This window comes from Cydia strobilella, chromosome 18 (assembly GCF_947568885.1).
Source record: "Cydia strobilella chromosome 18, ilCydStro3.1, whole genome shotgun sequence".
NCBI lineage: Eukaryota > Metazoa > Arthropoda > Insecta > Lepidoptera > Tortricidae > Cydia > Cydia strobilella.
The window spans coordinates 15,408,342-15,427,365 of NC_086058.1; the positions used below are offsets into that span (position 1 = coordinate 15,408,342).

At 47.4% G+C, this 19,024-nt stretch overlaps 3 protein-coding genes across 3 annotated transcripts in view; 1 reads left to right on the forward strand and 2 right to left on the reverse strand.

Annotated features, from left to right (window-relative positions):
- The window catches only part of LOC134749601 (phospholipid phosphatase 3-like), a 462,302-nt gene that overhangs the window by 238,541 nt on the left and 204,737 nt on the right, over positions 1-19,024 (forward strand). The window lies entirely within an intron of this gene.
- Positions 2,545-3,704, reverse strand: LOC134749606 (protein canopy homolog 4). The gene has a single exon (XM_063684625.1). It carries the CDS (start codon positions 3,475-3,477, stop codon positions 2,830-2,832), a length of 648 nt encoding a protein of 215 aa, XP_063540695.1. The 5' UTR covers positions 3,478-3,704; the 3' UTR covers positions 2,545-2,829.
- The window catches only part of LOC134749693 (endoplasmic reticulum metallopeptidase 1-like), a gene marked incomplete at its 5' end in the record, with an annotated part of 34,851 nt that continues 30,510 nt past the window's right edge, over positions 14,684-19,024 (reverse strand). Inside the window, 6 exons of the mRNA XM_063684711.1 lie at positions 14,684-15,114; positions 15,611-15,738; positions 16,377-16,543; positions 17,437-17,635; positions 18,135-18,288; positions 18,803-18,979. Of these exons, the coding sequence (XP_063540781.1) occupies positions 14,699-15,114; positions 15,611-15,738; positions 16,377-16,543; positions 17,437-17,635; positions 18,135-18,288; positions 18,803-18,979 (1,241 nt within the window). The remainder of the gene's footprint in view (positions 15,115-15,610; positions 15,739-16,376; positions 16,544-17,436; positions 17,636-18,134; positions 18,289-18,802; positions 18,980-19,024) is intronic.

The following is a 19,024-nucleotide window of genomic DNA, read 5'->3' on the forward strand; positions in this document are numbered from 1 at the left end:
TTAACCTAACAGAAAATTTCATTTCCAGAAAAATATAGTACAAAAGTAGGTACAAGATACAAAATACACAGGAAGAAACAGAAATAACACCTCACATAACATAGTATTATACACCGACTGTGGAAGGCCTATCATCGATCGTCTCACAATACTTCAGACATTCACGGTACACAGTCGTCCATCTCCATGCAAACAAATCACAATCAGGTGCTGACGTCAGGAGCGCATTGAGTAATGTCAGTGCTCGAGGGAGCGGCGAATTTCTGCGTGACACAGTGCGCGCCGCCGGCACCGCCAACAGTGGGCGCACCCGCGGTCTCAGATTAATCCTAGGGATATCCGGTACGTGCAGTCTAAGCACGCGACTCACAAGATCAGGGCAGTCTGATTCGCCACGCAGCATGCGACAAACGGTAGCAAGTAAGTCGCAGTTACGCCTTACTTCTAGAGAGTTGTAACCGAGTGTTCCGAGCAAAAACTTGGTTGGATATAAAAATGGGTAAAGCCCATATATTTTCTTATGCAAAAATCTAAGAAAAGCCTTTTGAATCTTCTCTAGAAGTAAGGCGTAAGTCGACTCATACGGGTTCCACACAATTGACGAGGTCTCCAACTTGCTTCTCACCAATGCGTTAAAGACAAGCTTTATGGCCTCAACATCACGGAAGTTAGTAATGTTATTGTTCACAAGATAATCTCTCAAGTGCTAAACAGTCAGCTTATAATTATTTTTAAATGGCATTTAACTATGTAGACAAATAAAACAAAATTATGCTAATATTGAACTTTTTATTCAATAACATTTTAAATAACTCATATACATATACAGTGTAGGCACAAGTATCGACAAATATAATCATTTTTCATACAACAAAATAAGTTAAATTGAAACTTTTTAAAATTATGTAGTAGGTATACCTATTTGGTATCCTGAATATTAAACGATACAATGCTAAGGCAGTATTTTTATTTATTTTTAAATAAAAAAAATAACAAATAAAATAAACATAAATAAATAGTTAACCTGAACAATACATTGTTTATTTATTAAACATAACATAATAAATTAAAATAAAACTTCAACATGGAATGGTATTAGGTAAATAAATATTACAGTACTCATTTGCCAATCAACTTGATAGAACAGAGAAAAACTTGTGATATCTCAAGCAACCTGTGTGTACACCGAGCCTAAGTAATGTCTGTTATCGATTGCTAGTCAAACCTAGCTTTAGGTCTAAAAAATTACTGCTACCAGAAAATTGACTCTAGGTATTTTCTAAAATTTGTAAGTAAATACTACCCTAATGACATTATTATAATTTGTCATGTATTGACTGATATTATTTTTCCCTACCTTAACTATAGTTGGTCAAACAAATATTGTCAGTAGAAAAAGGCGCGAAATTCAAATTTTCTATGGGACGATATCCCTTCGCGCCTACATTTTTTAAATTTGCCGCCTTTTTCTACTGACAAGATTTGCTTGACCAGCTATACCTATCTACATCAAATAATTCCAAAGTGAATAGAATTGTAAATAAATTACATACTGATCCTATACCTATACATTTGAACATGATTTAGATGATGTTACCCAACACAAACAGCACCGAAATATTTTTTTTGAGCTACCTACCTAATTTTTTCCATTACCCAACCTAACTAAGTTACTCATAAGTCTTACGACTAAGCCCCTCTTCACACTAGCATAACCACCCTAAATCTACACCCACTAAGCTTTATTTATTATGCAATGAGTTATGTTAGGACCAAACAAGGTCTAGGACCAGTTTCTTAGTTAGTTAAATAAAAAAAACTAAAAACATTTCATAAGTTACCTTTTGCACAATTGCTATAAGTATAATGATTTGCCCTAGGTTCGCCAAATTTACTTTATTGCATCAAAATCCGACGAATCAGGGAACATCTATTTAATTACCATAAATAAAAATAAGCTCTGGGAGTCCTGAATTAAGCTCTCACTTAAAATATAGATTACACTCATTCTCATTAGTAATGAGTCATTATCTCAATCTAAAGGTCAATGACAAAACAAACATTTTTATCATCAAATATGCATCAAAAACCGCATCAAAATCCGTTGCGTAGTTTTAAAGATCTAAGCATACACAGGGACACACATCCAGCCAGACAGCAGAAAGCAACTTTGTTTTATTTTATACTATGTAATGAGTGATTCCAACTACAGACTGTGTTAGAGTACATAGTAAATGTTGAAGTGTAGACCACACTACAGGACACCTTAATTATTATGTGCAGTAAATTAGGCCTACAAAATTCACCATTGATATTAAAGGAATCCTTCATGGTCATATTTCCTTTCATAAACTGAAAACAACATAAAAAGGAGGTTCTCAATTTGATCTAATGTTGTGTGCGGAGAGATTTCTCCTTGGACAGTAAGTGCCCAAACTTAAATTCCTATCACTTTAATAGCTGTATAGAAAAGTGGAAATTTATATGAGGGAGCTCAATTACAGACCTTTATAATAAACTCATAGGTAAAATTAAACACACAAATCAAATTACATTTTCTATATTATTATAAAAGATTATTTGATCAATGTTGTAACATTATTATTTACAACGACGGGACTTAATCGCGTAAAATAAGTATTGAACCACCCGAGACTCTGGTCCACCACGACCGAGACCACGGGGACAACGCCGTCCTCGAAACGTCGGAGGTGGGTTTAATACTTATTTTACGCGATTAAGTCCCGTCGTTGTAAATAATAATGAGTAAAAATCGTGAAAGTTTAAATCAGAATTTTCTTACAATCAAACAATCAGAAGTTATTACAATCAAAGTTCAGATTTGTCTCCTTTAGTATTTTTTTCCCGCACCTTTTCATAGAGGCAGGAATCATCCGCTCCCCGTAATGCATTTTTAGTGCATAAATAGTTCATTAGATCCACAGTTCCTTGATGGTTCCAGTACCAGTCTTCAACAACACTTTCATTTTCTTCCAGTAGGCTTTCACATTGGCTCTTCATGTGAGTGATTTCTGCCGATGGCTTGTCCCACAACTCAAGTGGAATACCGAGATCTACTTTAACACCTTTATCTACTAATCCATGAAGAGTTTTGAACGTCTGGCTCATACCTTTAGCGAACCTGGTGCTATCTTCTCGTTCTTTATGCATGTTGTATTCTAAAATCCTGTCACAGACTCCTTCAAGAGATTCGATCAATCGTAACTCGGACTTTTCATATTTAGTTCTCTTCTTCGGCTGGACATCGTCGAGGGAGTATCCAATTTCGATGACATCGTGAATTTTGCCGGTTTCTTCAAGTCTTGCCTGCAATTCAGTGGTTAAAATCTTGCAAACTTCGCAGCGATTTGCGTATTTTACGCCGACATCTTCTTCTGAACGGACTTCGACATCTCTATCACAGTTTGTAGTCGATAGTAATACTAATAGAAAAAGGGACGATATTCTAACAATCATTTTGAAAGTTTTATTTACACTTTACACCGTAAAAGCTACACAATACAGCAAGGTAGGAAACCGCCCAATTGACAGGTGCGAAGTGTCAAATATGAACTGTCATTGGAGCTTTGTACGCGAATGTTGCCATAGTAAATATTCTCTTATCGCGAAATAAAAGCTACGAAACAAGATAAGGTCGTGGTGGTATGTGATAGGCCCATTGATATAAGACTGCGGATGTATAACATAGTCTGGCAAACACAACTTGTCAGTAAGTAAGAACAAAGAAAACAACTGATCCCTTTCTTTTGCCTACTAGTGTAAGGCAAAGACAGTATATATAAAAGTTAAATAGATAAGATAGTACCAATATCAACACTTAGGTATATAGTTGGTCAAACCAAATTATCAGTAAATAAGAACAAAAAAAAACTATACTCATCCTTTTCTTTTGGGTGCTAATACCAGTGTAAGACAAAGATAGTATAACTCTCTGTCTATGTTTGAAATGAGAGAGTCCTTTGACAAACTATAATATCATCTAAATATCTTTTTTTACCTAAACATTTGTTAGAAGCATAACATTATTAAGCACTAAAATAAGTTACATTTTGTCTTTTAATGCTATTTTGTAAATTACAACCTTTACGTTAACCTTTTCGTAACAAGTTATTTTGTTTAAGCAATACAATCATGATATTATTTATTTATCAGTCCTCATGTCTTAAACACTCTTAACAACTTGTCGGCAAAGTTCCTAAATGTTCAATAATAGCCTGTTTTCAGTGCACTCATGCTATATTCTTAAAGGCCACCGGCAGCCCATATATAGTGCGGCATAAAATAATAGAAATTAAAATATTCCATACTAAATTGTTGCTATGTTGAAGCATATTACGTCAAAAATGTGACAGTTACGTAGTAAGTGGCGCCCTCAATATTTTTCTACAATTTCTTGTCGTACAGCTTACAGTATTTTGCATGGTGTTTAGAGTGTAAAGACTATTAGAAGTATTAGAACAAATTGAATTGTACTTAGAATTTTTTTTTTAAGTAAAAAACACTACTATAGAACTGCCCCCCTGATGCGTTGCATGCGTGATAGTTCCAACAGCCTCTTGCGCCTAGTGTTAGAGTCGCCCGCTTGCGCTTTCTGGAAACACTGGGATGGGACCCACTCAGAGGCTCAGTTTATAATTCATTATAGCTAATTTAGTATAGGTTTAACTAACATAGGATTAAGGGAATGTACACTAACACTACGGACCTGGTCTGAAAATAAAATATTGATTAATGGGGTTGGCCGGTCGAAATATTTAGCAGATGGCGCCAGCATAGCTTGCCCTGTCAATCCTTAGAATTGTGTCAATTTTTTGTTTTTTTAATGCCCTGGATACCGGCCTTTTAAGCCAAATCTCATAGAAAAAGGGGTAAGCTATGATGGCGCCATCTCTGCAAACCTTCGACAGTTGATTGATTGATTGATAATAAATGTCATATATGTACTAAGAAAAAGTGACCAAGGCCTCCAGTGCTCAAGGCTGCACGGGGAAAGTTTGTGTAGCAAACCATAGCTAAAACATATGAGGTATGATATGAAAAGTTTTTATTATTTAAACAATAACACCGCCTAATACGAATACTATGGCGCAATAGCGCCGATGTTTATCACTAGAGTTCATCCATTAATTACGTCACACGAATTTTGAGGTTTTTTGACCCCTCCCCCCCTCGTTGTCACACTTGGTCACATTTGGCAAACCCCTCCCCCTGGTGTGAAGTCACATTTTTTTAAAATAAAATCGGCAAATCGAATTAAGTATTATTATTTTATCAAAAAAGAAATACTGTCCTGTCCCCCTCGTCACAACATGTCACATTTTCTTGACCCCCTACCCCCCCTAAACCTGTGATGTAATGGGGTTGGCTGGTCGAAATAATTAGCAGATGGCGCCAGCATAGCTTGCCCTGTCAATCCCTAGAATTGTGTCAAATTTTTGTTTTTTTAATGCCCTGGATGCCAGCCCTTTGAGCCAAATCTCATAGAAAAAGGGGCAAGTTATGATGGCATAATCTCTGCAAACCTTTGCACAACACACAGACAGACAGCCAACACAGACAGATAGTTGCCAAGTTGTTTGACAGTTGCCAACCCCATTGATAATAAATTTCATATATGTACTAAGAAAAAGTGACCAAGGCCTCCAGTGCCCAAGGCTGCACAGGGAAATGTGTAGCAAACAGTTGCCGAAACGTATAGTGAGGTTTAGACTAGCAAGAACTTGCATGCAATTTTCATTACATTGCGGTATCTGATAAACATTTTGAATGCAGTTTACCTTAGCAGTCAGCGATGAAATCTTGCTAGTCTAAACCTCGCTTTAGAGGTATGATATGAAAAGTTTTTATTTGAACAATAACACCGCCTAATACTAATACTAATACTATGGCGCAATAGCGCCGATGTTTGTCACTAGGGTTCATCCATTAATTACGTCACACGAATTTTGAGGTTTTTTGACCCCTCCCCCCCTCGTTGTCACACTTGGTCACATTTGGCAAACCCCTCCCCCTGGTGTGAAGTCACATTTTTAAAAATAAAATCGCCAAATCGAATTAAGTATTATTATTATAATAGTCTTCGGTTACCGCGATATTTATATTTACCGCGGATTTATTTATTTGTTTTTATCGCGTATATATATATATATACATATCTTTACTTAAAATAATTGTAGTGTATAACTAGCCTTATGAACCGATTTTACATGTACAACCAGCCTTAAAGTTTGTAGTATATGATTGTTCATTATTTTAGTATGTGGGTATTTTTGCACTTTGTAATTTTTCCTCAATCACCCGTTGACCACGAACGCTGTAAAGAGTTCGAAACGTCGGGATGTATTATAAATTCAATATACGCGATATAATCCGTTTTCATAGTATTATTATTATTTTATCAAAGTATTTTTGACAAAAGAAATACCGTCCTGTTACAACATGTCACATTTTCTTGACCCCCTCCCCCCCTAAACGTGTGATGTATTTAATTGATGATCCCCAACGCGACTCACTAACACAATCACGACGACCACGTCTGTTCCAATCCCTTGTTTGTCTGTTCCAATCTCCTGTGTTTAAGAGGCCGTAGTCGATTTTGGAGCAAAAATGTAAAATTGATAGATTTAGTCGTTGAAATTATACACGTTTTGTTACGTAATATCTAAATAACAAGTATTGGTTTCTATTAGCACGTCTTCTCATCTTGCCTTTTAATAATGAGGTCGCGAGCGTGCGTCACCGGTAATATATGAAAAGAAGGGGCAGTTTTTAAAATTTCATCAAAAATTTATGGTGGTAAATTATACAAATTCATGTATAAGAATAGTTTCAGCAAATGTTGTAGATTGTTTAAGCATCAAAATTACGTTGAAATTAAGTCAATTTTCAGAGAAACTGTCACTTGTTTTGAAGTAATTTCTGGAGAAAATTGATTTCGTCTAACTTTCATTTACACTACTTCAAAGTCATAATAATAAAAATGTAGTCTGATAAACGTCAAGTACAGGATATGTGTAATACAAAATTACCATGTTTAGCCGTCCAAACTTTACGAAATTTACAAATAAGAGCGACAAAATCAGTATTTTACGCGCGTTTACCTAAACATCCATCAGAAAAGCAAACATTACTAATTTAGTGAGTCTGTTTTCAAAAAATTGATCTGATAAAAGGTAAGATAAGAAGACGTGCTAATAGAAACCGGTACTTGTTATTTCAATTAGGTAACAAAAGGTGTACAATTTCACCGACGAAATCTATCAATTTTACATTTTTGCGACTAAAATCGACACCGGCCTCTTAAAATAGACTAGACTCTATATAGATGTAAATCGACGCCCCATCCAGTGGCGGCGGGCGCGGCGTGCGGCGGCAAGGCGGCCAGCAGCGCCGCCAGCGCGGGCGCCTCCTTGCCGGCGCCGGCCTGGCTGTGCCCCGCCGCCGACACGTCCGCCCACGCGCCCGCAGGCGGCGGCCCGGAGGCGCCGTCTTCCACCTACAAACAAATGTGTAATTAGCTCCATGCATGAATTTATTTTTATTTTTGGATTTATAATTTATATCGTTGGAACACCGGAAATGATAAAATAGTACATTTTACAACTAGTGTGAAAAAAATTGTCTTTTTACCACTCGGACCGAGTCTTGCCACTCGCTTATTTCACACGTGTTGTAAACGACGTTTTCTAATACAATTGCGAAAAAATAATAAATTAATATATCATTAGTAGAATCATACCACCAAACCAAACCAAAACCAAAAGTACCTATACAGCCCTTGATAGTTGAGCTGCCGCAGCCCGCGATACCTTCATACTCGTGCGCGCCCCGGCCGCGGCCGCCGCGGGCCCGGCGCGGGTTGCTCAACGACACCGAGGAGTAACGAGTGAGGCCCCAGTACCTGCTCAAGCTAAATTACATAAAAACTGCGTTTCGAAACTATAGTTTGGAACTAAAAAGTAAAAAGCACTAGTTCGAGAAATTGAGCTTCTCGCACGCTACGCAGCCACAAAAAGTACCACTTTTTGAGCAACTGTATTAAAAAAATATTTAAAATGTTGAAAATTTTTGAGCGGTTGAAACGCTCATAATTTTTGGCGCGAATTCGACAGAGCGTGATGACGTCACACGTTGGGCGGCCCGACTGACGTTTGCTACTAGTGACACTAATCTGTCGAACGCGTGACGTCACGTGGCGTTTCGAGCGTTTCGCTCACTAGCTTTTCGCGGGCAAATTTTTGTACTTTTTATTTATAATTTTAAGTAATTAAATGGTAATTTAAAAACGGAAATGCATTTGTAACATGGTGCATTTGTAACGGTAACAAACATCCGAATAAAACATATTTCGTTCAAATATAAACTTCATGCATGAGGCTAATTAGCCTCATGCATGAAGTTAGCCTTTTTAAATTACCATTTAATTACTTAAAATTATAAATAAAAAGTACAAAAATTTGCCCGCGAAAAGCGAGTGAGCGAAACGCTCGAAACGCCACGTGACGTCACGCGTTCGACAGATTAGTGTCATTAGTAGCAAACGTCAGTTGGGCCGCCCAACGTGTGACGTCATCACGCTCTGTCGAATTCGCGCCAAAAATTATGAGCGTTTCAACCGCTCAAAAATTTTCAACATTTTAAATATTTTTTAATAAAATAATGTTAAGGTTTACAAAAGTATTTTTATCATTTCCGGTGTTCCAGCGATATAAATTATGAATCCAAAAATAAAAATAAATTCATGAATGGAGCTAATTGTGTATGTTATAAACTGTAATAGATGTCATATATTAAAGAAAAAGTGACGAAGCCCTCCAGTGGTGAAGGCCGGATTCGAACCGGCGTCTTTAGCTATCGCGGCTAACGCCATGAACCCCTAGGCCACCCCGCCACGGCGGTGCCCGTCCGAATTTCTCGACTATATGCCATCTTAGTAAGACTAGGCGTCTTTGACTAGCTCTAAGGACAAGCAGTGCGCGCTTGCACCTAAACGAACTCCTTACGGATTTGTGTATGTTATAGATAAAATTTTCTCTACTGAGCTCGTTCACTTACCTGTACTAACAATAGTATTCTGTTAAACAAAAGCCATTATTTATTTTGTGTGAGCGCGTGGCCATTGTGTGTGAGCCTCAGGCACAAAGGCCACGCGCTCGCACAAAAGAAATAATGGCTTTTGTTTAACAGAATGCCATTGTTAGTACAGGTAAGTGAACGAGCTCAGTAGAGATAGCGTTAACTATAATACGGTCCCGTTTTCACCCTTTGGGTACGGAACCCTAAAAATAAGATACGTGATATAGTGGTACCTCTAAATCGAAGGTGAGATGCCAGGGAGCGGGCGCTCTTGCGTCGTGCAGCGCCAGGAAGTACGTGTGGCGGGAGCCCCAGGGCTCCGCTGTGCACGGCACGCCGCCCCCCGCACCGCTGGCCGTGTAGCGAGACACTTTGACGCCTTCCACGGGGGATAGTATTACCACCTGGTCAAATAATAATCGTTAAGACCAACTGCTTTGAAATATAAATATTTTATTTGCATGAACATTGTAATTATGAGACATCGGATTCTATAGGGCAGAATTAATTAACAGGTAGGGAGTTCCTATATCGATAAACTCAATTATCGATGCTTCTCCCGTGTATTAATGATCGGTCCGAGTTTTGTTTGCAAAAATAAAATTTTATTCAAAGAATTAACATAAAACTAAATAATAACTAAATTCCCTTGTTCTTTATTTCAAAGAGATTTTTGAAACTTCACTCGTCGTCTTTTTCGTTAACCTAGCGATCACATAATAGGCTTTGTGTAAACTTTATCATCGACCTTGAAATAATACTTACAAATAATATATATTTACAAACAAAACTGGGGACGATCACCAGTATTAGAGAAAAGTATCGATAATTCAATTTATCGATATAGGAACTTTCTACCTGTGAATAAATTCTGTCCCATAGAATTCGATGTCCGGTGATTATTTTATTTATTTATTTTATTGATAAAAATTGTTACATGACATTACAGTTGAACCAATGCGTCACGAAACTTAAAACTAACAACAATAATAATACATATAACAGCAACAATTATAACAACAATAATAGCACATTACATTAGTATAGACAGACATACAAATTATATTGGAACAGTTGAGCACCAAGTATCCATCGCCTCACAGAATCTCAGGCATTCATTATACACTGCCGTCCATCGCCACGCAAATAGGTCGCACTCAGGCGTCGATGCCAGGAGCGAGGCATATTATAGAATATACATTTATATTTTAATATAGCACACGTGTTTGTAAACACTTACCACATGCGAGGGCCCCGTAACATTAATCCGCAGCACGGCGCGGTCGGTCTCCGCCTGCAGCCGCAGCTGCGCGTGCAGCGCGGTGAGCGGCGGCGCGCGCGCGGGCGCGGCGTGTCCGCGCGGCACCACGGCGCGCGCCGGCAGGTAGTACGGCGCGCCGCAGTACACCCAGCGCGCGCAGGACGAGGGGGACGTCGGGATGTTTGTAAACACTTACCACATGCGAGGGCCCCGTAACATTAATCCGCAGCACGGCGCGGTCGGTCTCCGCCTGCAGCCGCAGCTGCGCGTGCAGCGCGGTGAGCGGCGGCGCGCGCGCGGGCGCGGCGTGTCCGCGCGGCACCACGGCGCGCGCCGGCAGGTAGTACGGCGCGCCGCAGTACACCCAGCGCGCGCAGGACGAGGGGGACGTCGGGATGTTTGTAAACACTTACCACATGCGAGGGCCCCGTAACATTAATCCGCAGCACGGCGCGGTCGGTCTCCGCCTGCAGCCGCAGCTGCGCGTGCAGCGCGGTGAGCGGCGGCGCGCGCGCGGGCGCGGCGTGTCCGCGCGGCACCACGGCGCGCGCCGGCAGGTAGTACGGCGCGCCGCAGTACACCCAGCGCGCGCAGGACGAGGGGGACGTCGGGATGTTTGTAAACACTTACCACATGCGAGGGCCCCGTAACATTAATCCGCAGCACGGCGCGGTCGGTCTCCGCCTGCAGCCGCAGCTGCGCGTGCAGCGCGGTGAGCGGCGGCGCGCGCGCGGGCGCGGCGTGTCCGCGCGGCACCACGGCGCGCGCCGGCAGGTAGTACGGCGCGCCGCAGTACACCCAGCGCGCGCAGGACGAGGGGGACGTCGGGATGTTTGTAAACACTTACCACATGCGAGGGCCCCGTAACATTAATCCGCAGCACGGCGCGGTCGGTCTCCGCCTGCAGCCGCAGCTGCGCGTGCAGCGCGGTGAGCGGCGGCGCGCGCGCGGGCGCGGCGTGTCCGCGCGGCACCACGGCGCGCGCCGGCAGGTAGTACGGCGCGCCGCAGTACACCCAGCGCGCGCAGGACGAGGGGGACGTCGGGATGTTTGTAAACACTTACCACATGCGAGGGCCCCGTAACATTAATCCGCAGCACGGCGCGGTCGGTCTCCGCCTGCAGCCGCAGCTGCGCGTGCAGCGCGGTGAGCGGCGGCGCGCGCGCGGGCGCGGCGTGTCCGCGCGGCACCACGGCGCGCGCCGGCAGGTAGTACGGCGCGCCGCAGTACACCCAGCGCGCGCAGGACGAGGGGGACGTCGGGATGTTTGTAAACACTTACCACATGCGAGGGCCCCGTAACATTAATCCGCAGCACGGCGCGGTCGGTCTCCGCCTGCAGCCGCAGCTGCGCGTGCAGCGCGGTGAGCGGCGGCGCGCGCGCGGGCGCGGCGTGTCCGCGCGGCACCACGGCGCGCGCCGGCAGGTAGTACGGCGCGCCGCAGTACACCCAGCGCGCGCAGGACGAGGGGGACGTCGGGATGTTTGTAAACACTTACCACATGCGAGGGCCCCGTAACATTAATCCGCAGCACGGCGCGGTCGGTCTCCGCCTGCAGCCGCAGCTGCGCGTGCAGCGCGGTGAGCGGCGGCGCGCGCGCGGGCGCGGCGTGTCCGCGCGGCACCACGGCGCGCGCCGGCAGGTAGTACGGCGCGCCGCAGTACACCCAGCGCGCGCAGGACGAGGGGGACGTCGGGATGTTTGTAAACACTTACCACATGCGAGGGCCCCGTAACATTAATCCGCAGCACGGCGCGGTCGGTCTCCGCCTGCAGCCGCAGCTGCGCGTGCAGCGCGGTGAGCGGCGGCGCGCGCGCGGGCGCGGCGTGTCCGCGCGGCACCACGGCGCGCGCCGGCAGGTAGTACGGCGCGCCGCAGTACACCCAGCGCGCGCAGGACGAGGGGGACGTCGGGATGTTTGTAAACACTTACCACATGCGAGGGCCCCGTAACATTAATCCGCAGCACGGCGCGGTCGGTCTCCGCCTGCAGCCGCAGCTGCGCGTGCAGCGCGGTGAGCGGCGGCGCGCGCGCGGGCGCGGCGTGTCCGCGCGGCACCACGGCGCGCGCCGGCAGGTAGTACGGCGCGCCGCAGTACACCCAGCGCGCGCAGGACGAGGGGGACGTCGGGATGTTTGTAAACACTTACCACATGCGAGGGCCCCGTAACATTAATCCGCAGCACGGCGCGGTCGGTCTCCGCCTGCAGCCGCAGCTGCGCGTGCAGCGCGGTGAGCGGCGGCGCGCGCGCGGGCGCGGCGTGTCCGCGCGGCACCACGGCGCGCGCCGGCAGGTAGTACGGCGCGCCGCAGTACACCCAGCGCGCGCAGGACGAGGGGGACGTCGGGATGTTTGTAAACACTTACCACATGCGAGGGCCCCGTAACATTAATCCGCAGCACGGCGCGGTCGGTCTCCGCCTGCAGCCGCAGCTGCGCGTGCAGCGCGGTGAGCGGCGGCGCGCGCGCGGGCGCGGCGTGTCCGCGCGGCACCACGGCGCGCGCCGGCAGGTAGTACGGCGCGCCGCAGTACACCCAGCGCGCGCAGGACGAGGGGGACGTCGGGATGTTTGTAAACACTTACCACATGCGAGGGCCCCGTAACATTAATCCGCAGCACGGCGCGGTCGGTCTCCGCCTGCAGCCGCAGCTGCGCGTGCAGCGCGGTGAGCGGCGGCGCGCGCGCGGGCGCGGCGTGTCCGCGCGGCACCACGGCGCGCGCCGGCAGGTAGTACGGCGCGCCGCAGTACACCCAGCGCGCGCAGGACGAGGGGGACGTCGGGATGTTTGTAAACACTTACCACATGCGAGGGCCCCGTAACATTAATCCGCAGCACGGCGCGGTCGGTCTCCGCCTGCAGCCGCAGCTGCGCGTGCAGCGCGGTGAGCGGCGGCGCGCGCGCGGGCGCGGCGTGTCCGCGCGGCACCACGGCGCGCGCCGGCAGGTAGTACGGCGCGCCGCAGTACACCCAGCGCGCGCAGGACGAGGGGGACGTCGGGATGTTTGTAAACACTTACCACATGCGAGGGCCCCGTAACATTAATCCGCAGCACGGCGCGGTCGGTCTCCGCCTGCAGCCGCAGCTGCGCGTGCAGCGCGGTGAGCGGCGGCGCGCGCGCGGGCGCGGCGTGTCCGCGCGGCACCACGGCGCGCGCCGGCAGGTAGTACGGCGCGCCGCAGTACACCCAGCGCGCGCAGGACGAGGGGGACGTCGGGATGTTTGTAAACACTTACCACATGCGAGGGCCCCGTAACATTAATCCGCAGCACGGCGCGGTCGGTCTCCGCCTGCAGCCGCAGCTGCGCGTGCAGCGCGGTGAGCGGCGGCGCGCGCGCGGGCGCGGCGTGTCCGCGCGGCACCACGGCGCGCGCCGGCAGGTAGTACGGCGCGCCGCAGTACACCCAGCGCGCGCAGGACGAGGGGGACGTCGGGATGTTTGTAAACACTTACCACATGCGAGGGCCCCGTAACATTAATCCGCAGCACGGCGCGGTCGGTCTCCGCCTGCAGCCGCAGCTGCGCGTGCAGCGCGGTGAGCGGCGGCGCGCGCGCGGGCGCGGCGTGTCCGCGCGGCACCACGGCGCGCGCCGGCAGGTAGTACGGCGCGCCGCAGTACACCCAGCGCGCGCAGGACGAGGGGGACGTCGGGATGTTTGTAAACACTTACCACATGCGAGGGCCCCGTAACATTAATCCGCAGCACGGCGCGGTCGGTCTCCGCCTGCAGCCGCAGCTGCGCGTGCAGCGCGGTGAGCGGCGGCGCGCGCGCGGGCGCGGCGTGTCCGCGCGGCACCACGGCGCGCGCCGGCAGGTAGTACGGCGCGCCGCAGTACACCCAGCGCGCGCAGGACGAGGGGGACGTCGGGATGTTTGTAAACACTTACCACATGCGAGGGCCCCGTAACATTAATCCGCAGCACGGCGCGGTCGGTCTCCGCCTGCAGCCGCAGCTGCGCGTGCAGCGCGGTGAGCGGCGGCGCGCGCGCGGGCGCGGCGTGTCCGCGCGGCACCACGGCGCGCGCCGGCAGGTAGTACGGCGCGCCGCAGTACACCCAGCGCGCGCAGGACGAGGGGGACGTCGGGATGTTTGTAAACACTTACCACATGCGAGGGCCCCGTAACATTAATCCGCAGCACGGCGCGGTCGGTCTCCGCCTGCAGCCGCAGCTGCGCGTGCAGCGCGGTGAGCGGCGGCGCGCGCGCGGGCGCGGCGTGTCCGCGCGGCACCACGGCGCGCGCCGGCAGGTAGTACGGCGCGCCGCAGTACACCCAGCGCGCGCAGGACGAGGGGGACGTCGGGATGTTTGTAAACACTTACCACATGCGAGGGCCCCGTAACATTAATCCGCAGCACGGCGCGGTCGGTCTCCGCCTGCAGCCGCAGCTGCGCGTGCAGCGCGGTGAGCGGCGGCGCGCGCGCGGGCGCGGCGTGTCCGCGCGGCACCACGGCGCGCGCCGGCAGGTAGTACGGCGCGCCGCAGTACACCCAGCGCGCGCAGGACGAGGGGGACGTCGGGATGTTTGTAAACACTTACCACATGCGAGGGCCCCGTAACATTAATCCGCAGCACGGCGCGGTCGGTCTCCGCCTGCAGCCGCAGCTGCGCGTGCAGCGCGGTGAGCGGCGGCGCGCGCGCGGGCGCGGCGTGTCCGCGCGGCACCACGGCGCGCGCCGGCAGGTAGTACGGCGCGCCGCAGTACACCCAGCGCGCGCAGGACGAGGGGGACGTCGGGATGGCCGACTTGAATAACGGCACTGGGAAATATCAAACCAATAAAAAAAAAATTAAAAAAAAAACATTTATTTTTTCAGGTCTTACAAACCCATATTTTACCACATTACAAAATATTACAAAAACAAAAATAGAAGATAAAAAATGAAAATTGATAAAAATTAAAAATTAAAATTATACAACATTAACCCTATTATTATTAACCCTACAAACATGCTTACTTGGTCAAACCAAATTGGCAGTAAACAAGGACAAAAAAAACGATACATCCTTTTCTTTTGGGTGCTAGTACTAGTGAGAGACAAAGATAGTATGATTCTCTCTATGTTTGAAATGAGACAGTCCTTTGACAAACTATAACTCTCTTTTAAACACACTTGCATAAAACGACGTTTTTATTCCACCGATTTTTGACTTATAATCCTAGATATTATACACTCGTGCTTTTTCATTGTGTTATCCGACTGAAAAAACAAACCTGATCGATTGATACCATATTGTCATCAAGTGTATACGCACCGTACGGGTCGAGCGAATGCGGCGAGTTGCTGTCCAGATCGGGCATCCAGTACAGATACTCTTGCTTCCCCGTCACGTGGTCCGTGCGACGCGTGTGGAACACCATTAATCGCTGCGGCCGTGTGGGACTATATAAGGAAAGGTTACATAATTCTTCAAATGTACCATTCTCAATCAAAATGGTACTTATTGTCGGTTGTCAATAAGGCGCTATATCCATATATCATTAATTTGAAATCAACCTTATCGACAAGCGACAATGTGGTACCATTTGGTTGAAAACGACACAAATACATTCAACGCACTCGACGGATATTGATAGACAATATGTGCCGTTTTCAATCAAAAGGTACCACATTGTCGCTTGCCATAAGGATGCTCTGATAGGTTATTCGTATAAAGATACAATCAAATTTTGTCCTTATGGTAAGCGACGATGTGGTACCTTTTGATTGAAAACGTCACGTATATTGTTACATTACAATAAGGCTTAATGAATCGCAACTGTCAAGGATGGTATACATATTCGGTAACACTCAGCGGCATTGAAGAACCAAAATATTTGTAGCGGCTCGCAATGTGGGATGCCGGTGGCCCACATTAATATGAGTGCAGCACAGCAGCTGGTCACTAAAGTACTTGTATTAGCTGTCACCCCACGCAAGCTATGTGAAAAATACAATAATTTTACTGTCAGGCCGTGTGGGCCGCCAACGACCCACATGGCGCTGTGTGTTTATGTACTTCTATGTATGGGGTTACATACCTGTAAGGGTTACCCAATGGCGTCAACAGTACTGCAACTAATGCAACTGCTTGTAGCACCAGCATTGCTACTGCTAGTCGATGTGGTTTCCGAGCTACAGACAGCAGCGGCAGTAGCCAGGAGCAAGCCGCCATCGCTAGCGATGCCGATACCACGCCCATCACTATCTGCGAGACCAATGCGCGTATTACGGATATGTACAGTCAGCTGTAAATATAACTCTAATTCTAAGCATTTTTCATTTCATTTCATTTTCATTACTATATCTGTAACTAACTGTACTATCGAACCAACTGATTTCTGACCCACTAAAGAGCGTTTTGACAGTCAGAGACATAATAATTTTACCTACTTTTTAAATCGATGTATTCCCAATGACGTAAATGTGAAAAGGTTTCACAGTGGGTCAGGAGTTAAATTGTTCAATAGTACATAAAATATAATACACGCCCATCATTATTCGGGACGTTAAATCAGTAACATTTTTTATATTTTTCATTTCTCCTCTCGGGATAACTTATTTTTCATATAAGTAAATAACGGGTTTAAAAACACTTGTACTTTTCCACATAGTCGAAATGACATGTACTAAACTAGTGTTTAATACATGTGGGCCGTCGGTAGCCCACATGGCCTGCCGTAACAAAAAATTTGTTAATTCTGTGGCGAGTGGCGCGCACTCATTTCAGTCTCTACTTATTGGTACCTTCTCTTCGTTTGTGTTCTAAAATATCACGGATGCAATGGGTCACATGCATACAAGAATAAGTACACAAGATTTATAAGGCAGACAGCCGATCTGTGTAAAAGAGTCCCATTAATAAAGAATAACATTGAAAACCGGCCAAGTGCGAGTCGGACTCGCGCATCGAGGGTTCCGTATTTTTTTATTATTTGTTGTTATAGCGGCAACAGAAATACATCATCTGTGAAAATTCCAAATGTCACGGTTCATGAGATACAGCCTGGTGACAGACAGACGGATAGCGAAGTTTTAGTAATAGGGTCCCGTTTTTACCCTTTGGGTACGGAACCCTAGTAAAAAGTGTTAAGTACTGACGTCGTGTGGCACTGGTCCAGCGCGGCCCATGATGGGCACGAACATGGTCAACGCGTCGAGCGCCACATATCCGGTCTGCAGCGCGGGCAGCAGAGCGCCCACATTCCAGCACAGCAAGGCGGCGCCGCCGCGGAGGCGCAGCAAGTACGCCACGATGCCAGATGTGGACAGGCCCACTGTCCATAGGGCTGGAATGAATCTGAAAAAGAATTGGATTTAATTACTTGCTATTTTCTAATCATTTGGTGACCGGTCTGGCCTAGTGGGTAGTGGCCCTGCCTATGAAGCCGATGGTCCGGGTTAAAATCCCGGTAATGGCACTTGTGATATTTATTCGTGAGTCATGGGTGTTTTATATGTATATACGATATAAGTATGTATTTCTCTATATGTGTATGTATATCGTCATATCGTCACGCTGTGCTTAGTTTGGGGATAGATCGATCTGTGTATGATGTCCACTAATATTTCTTTATTATGGTGACGTTGTTGTTGATGGTGCTAACACCAATATTAACGATATGTACTTTAATATAAATGCGCCATCAGATAAGGTAAGTGCGATCGATAAAACGCTTAACCAATGAAATTTTTTAAGCGTCTTGCGGGCAACTGGCAGCCCATATGAACTGGATAAATATTTTTTTTTCACGTAGTTCTCTTAAACGTTAATTAAATTGCCTAAAATGAGTAGTAACCCAGAGCGCAGCGCCCGCAGCGTGCACAGCAGCAACAACACGGCCCACCACACGCACAGCGCGTCCCCGGCCAGCCGCGCGCGCGCCCAGCCGCGCAGCGTCGGCGCCACGTGCCGCGTCAGCCGCAGCGTGGCCAGCCAGCACACCGCTACCGCTGGAAATAAATTAACTTGGTATCCGGTTCAAACGACCATGACATACGAAAGCATTTTTGCCTCAGTCCACACGGCGCGCCGGCCAGAACGCTCCCTAGACGCGACCGTTTACCTTCGTAAGAGAGAAATAAAACCTACACTCTCAGCGTTTTGTGGGTTCCAAATCACTACAGAAGGTCATTAGCAACTTTAGCACCAAAACCCGACGGCCCACATCTATTTGAAGGCAGCAAGCTATTGTTATGTTAACCTTATTTGAGCCTCGAGCCTTTATAAAGCAGAGGAAATATATTTCCCACTTGATTTTGAACTTTATTTCAAAGTGATATGGTTCAATTTTGTATAATTTCTGACACCCTTATCCCTTATAAAGAGTGTCAGAAATTATATTACTGTGTATAAAGAGTATAAATTACAAAAATAATAATTGGTAAATGATATTTCTAATACCGTTTCCACTTCTAAGGAACCTATTGACTTATCCATTTAAAAGTATTTCGTTAAAAAACTTACCAGGCCCGGCGTACAGCGGTGCTAACAACCAGGGGTCGCTATAGAACGCCAGAGCGGCCGTGGCGTGCAGCACCGCCCCGGACGCCGCGGCCCAGCACAGCCCGCACAGCGCGCCCACCAAGCCGAGGGCGAGCGTGGTCACCACTAGACAAGGCCATTCGCCTGGCTTCAAGTATACTGGGAACAAAAACAAGTTCTAATCAAAAATCTCATTTTTGATAC

Coding starts and splice junctions, on each gene's coding strand:
- LOC134749606 (XM_063684625.1), bottom strand. CDS start 3,477: ATGATTGTTAGAATATCGTCCCTTTTTCTATTAGTATTACTATCGACT.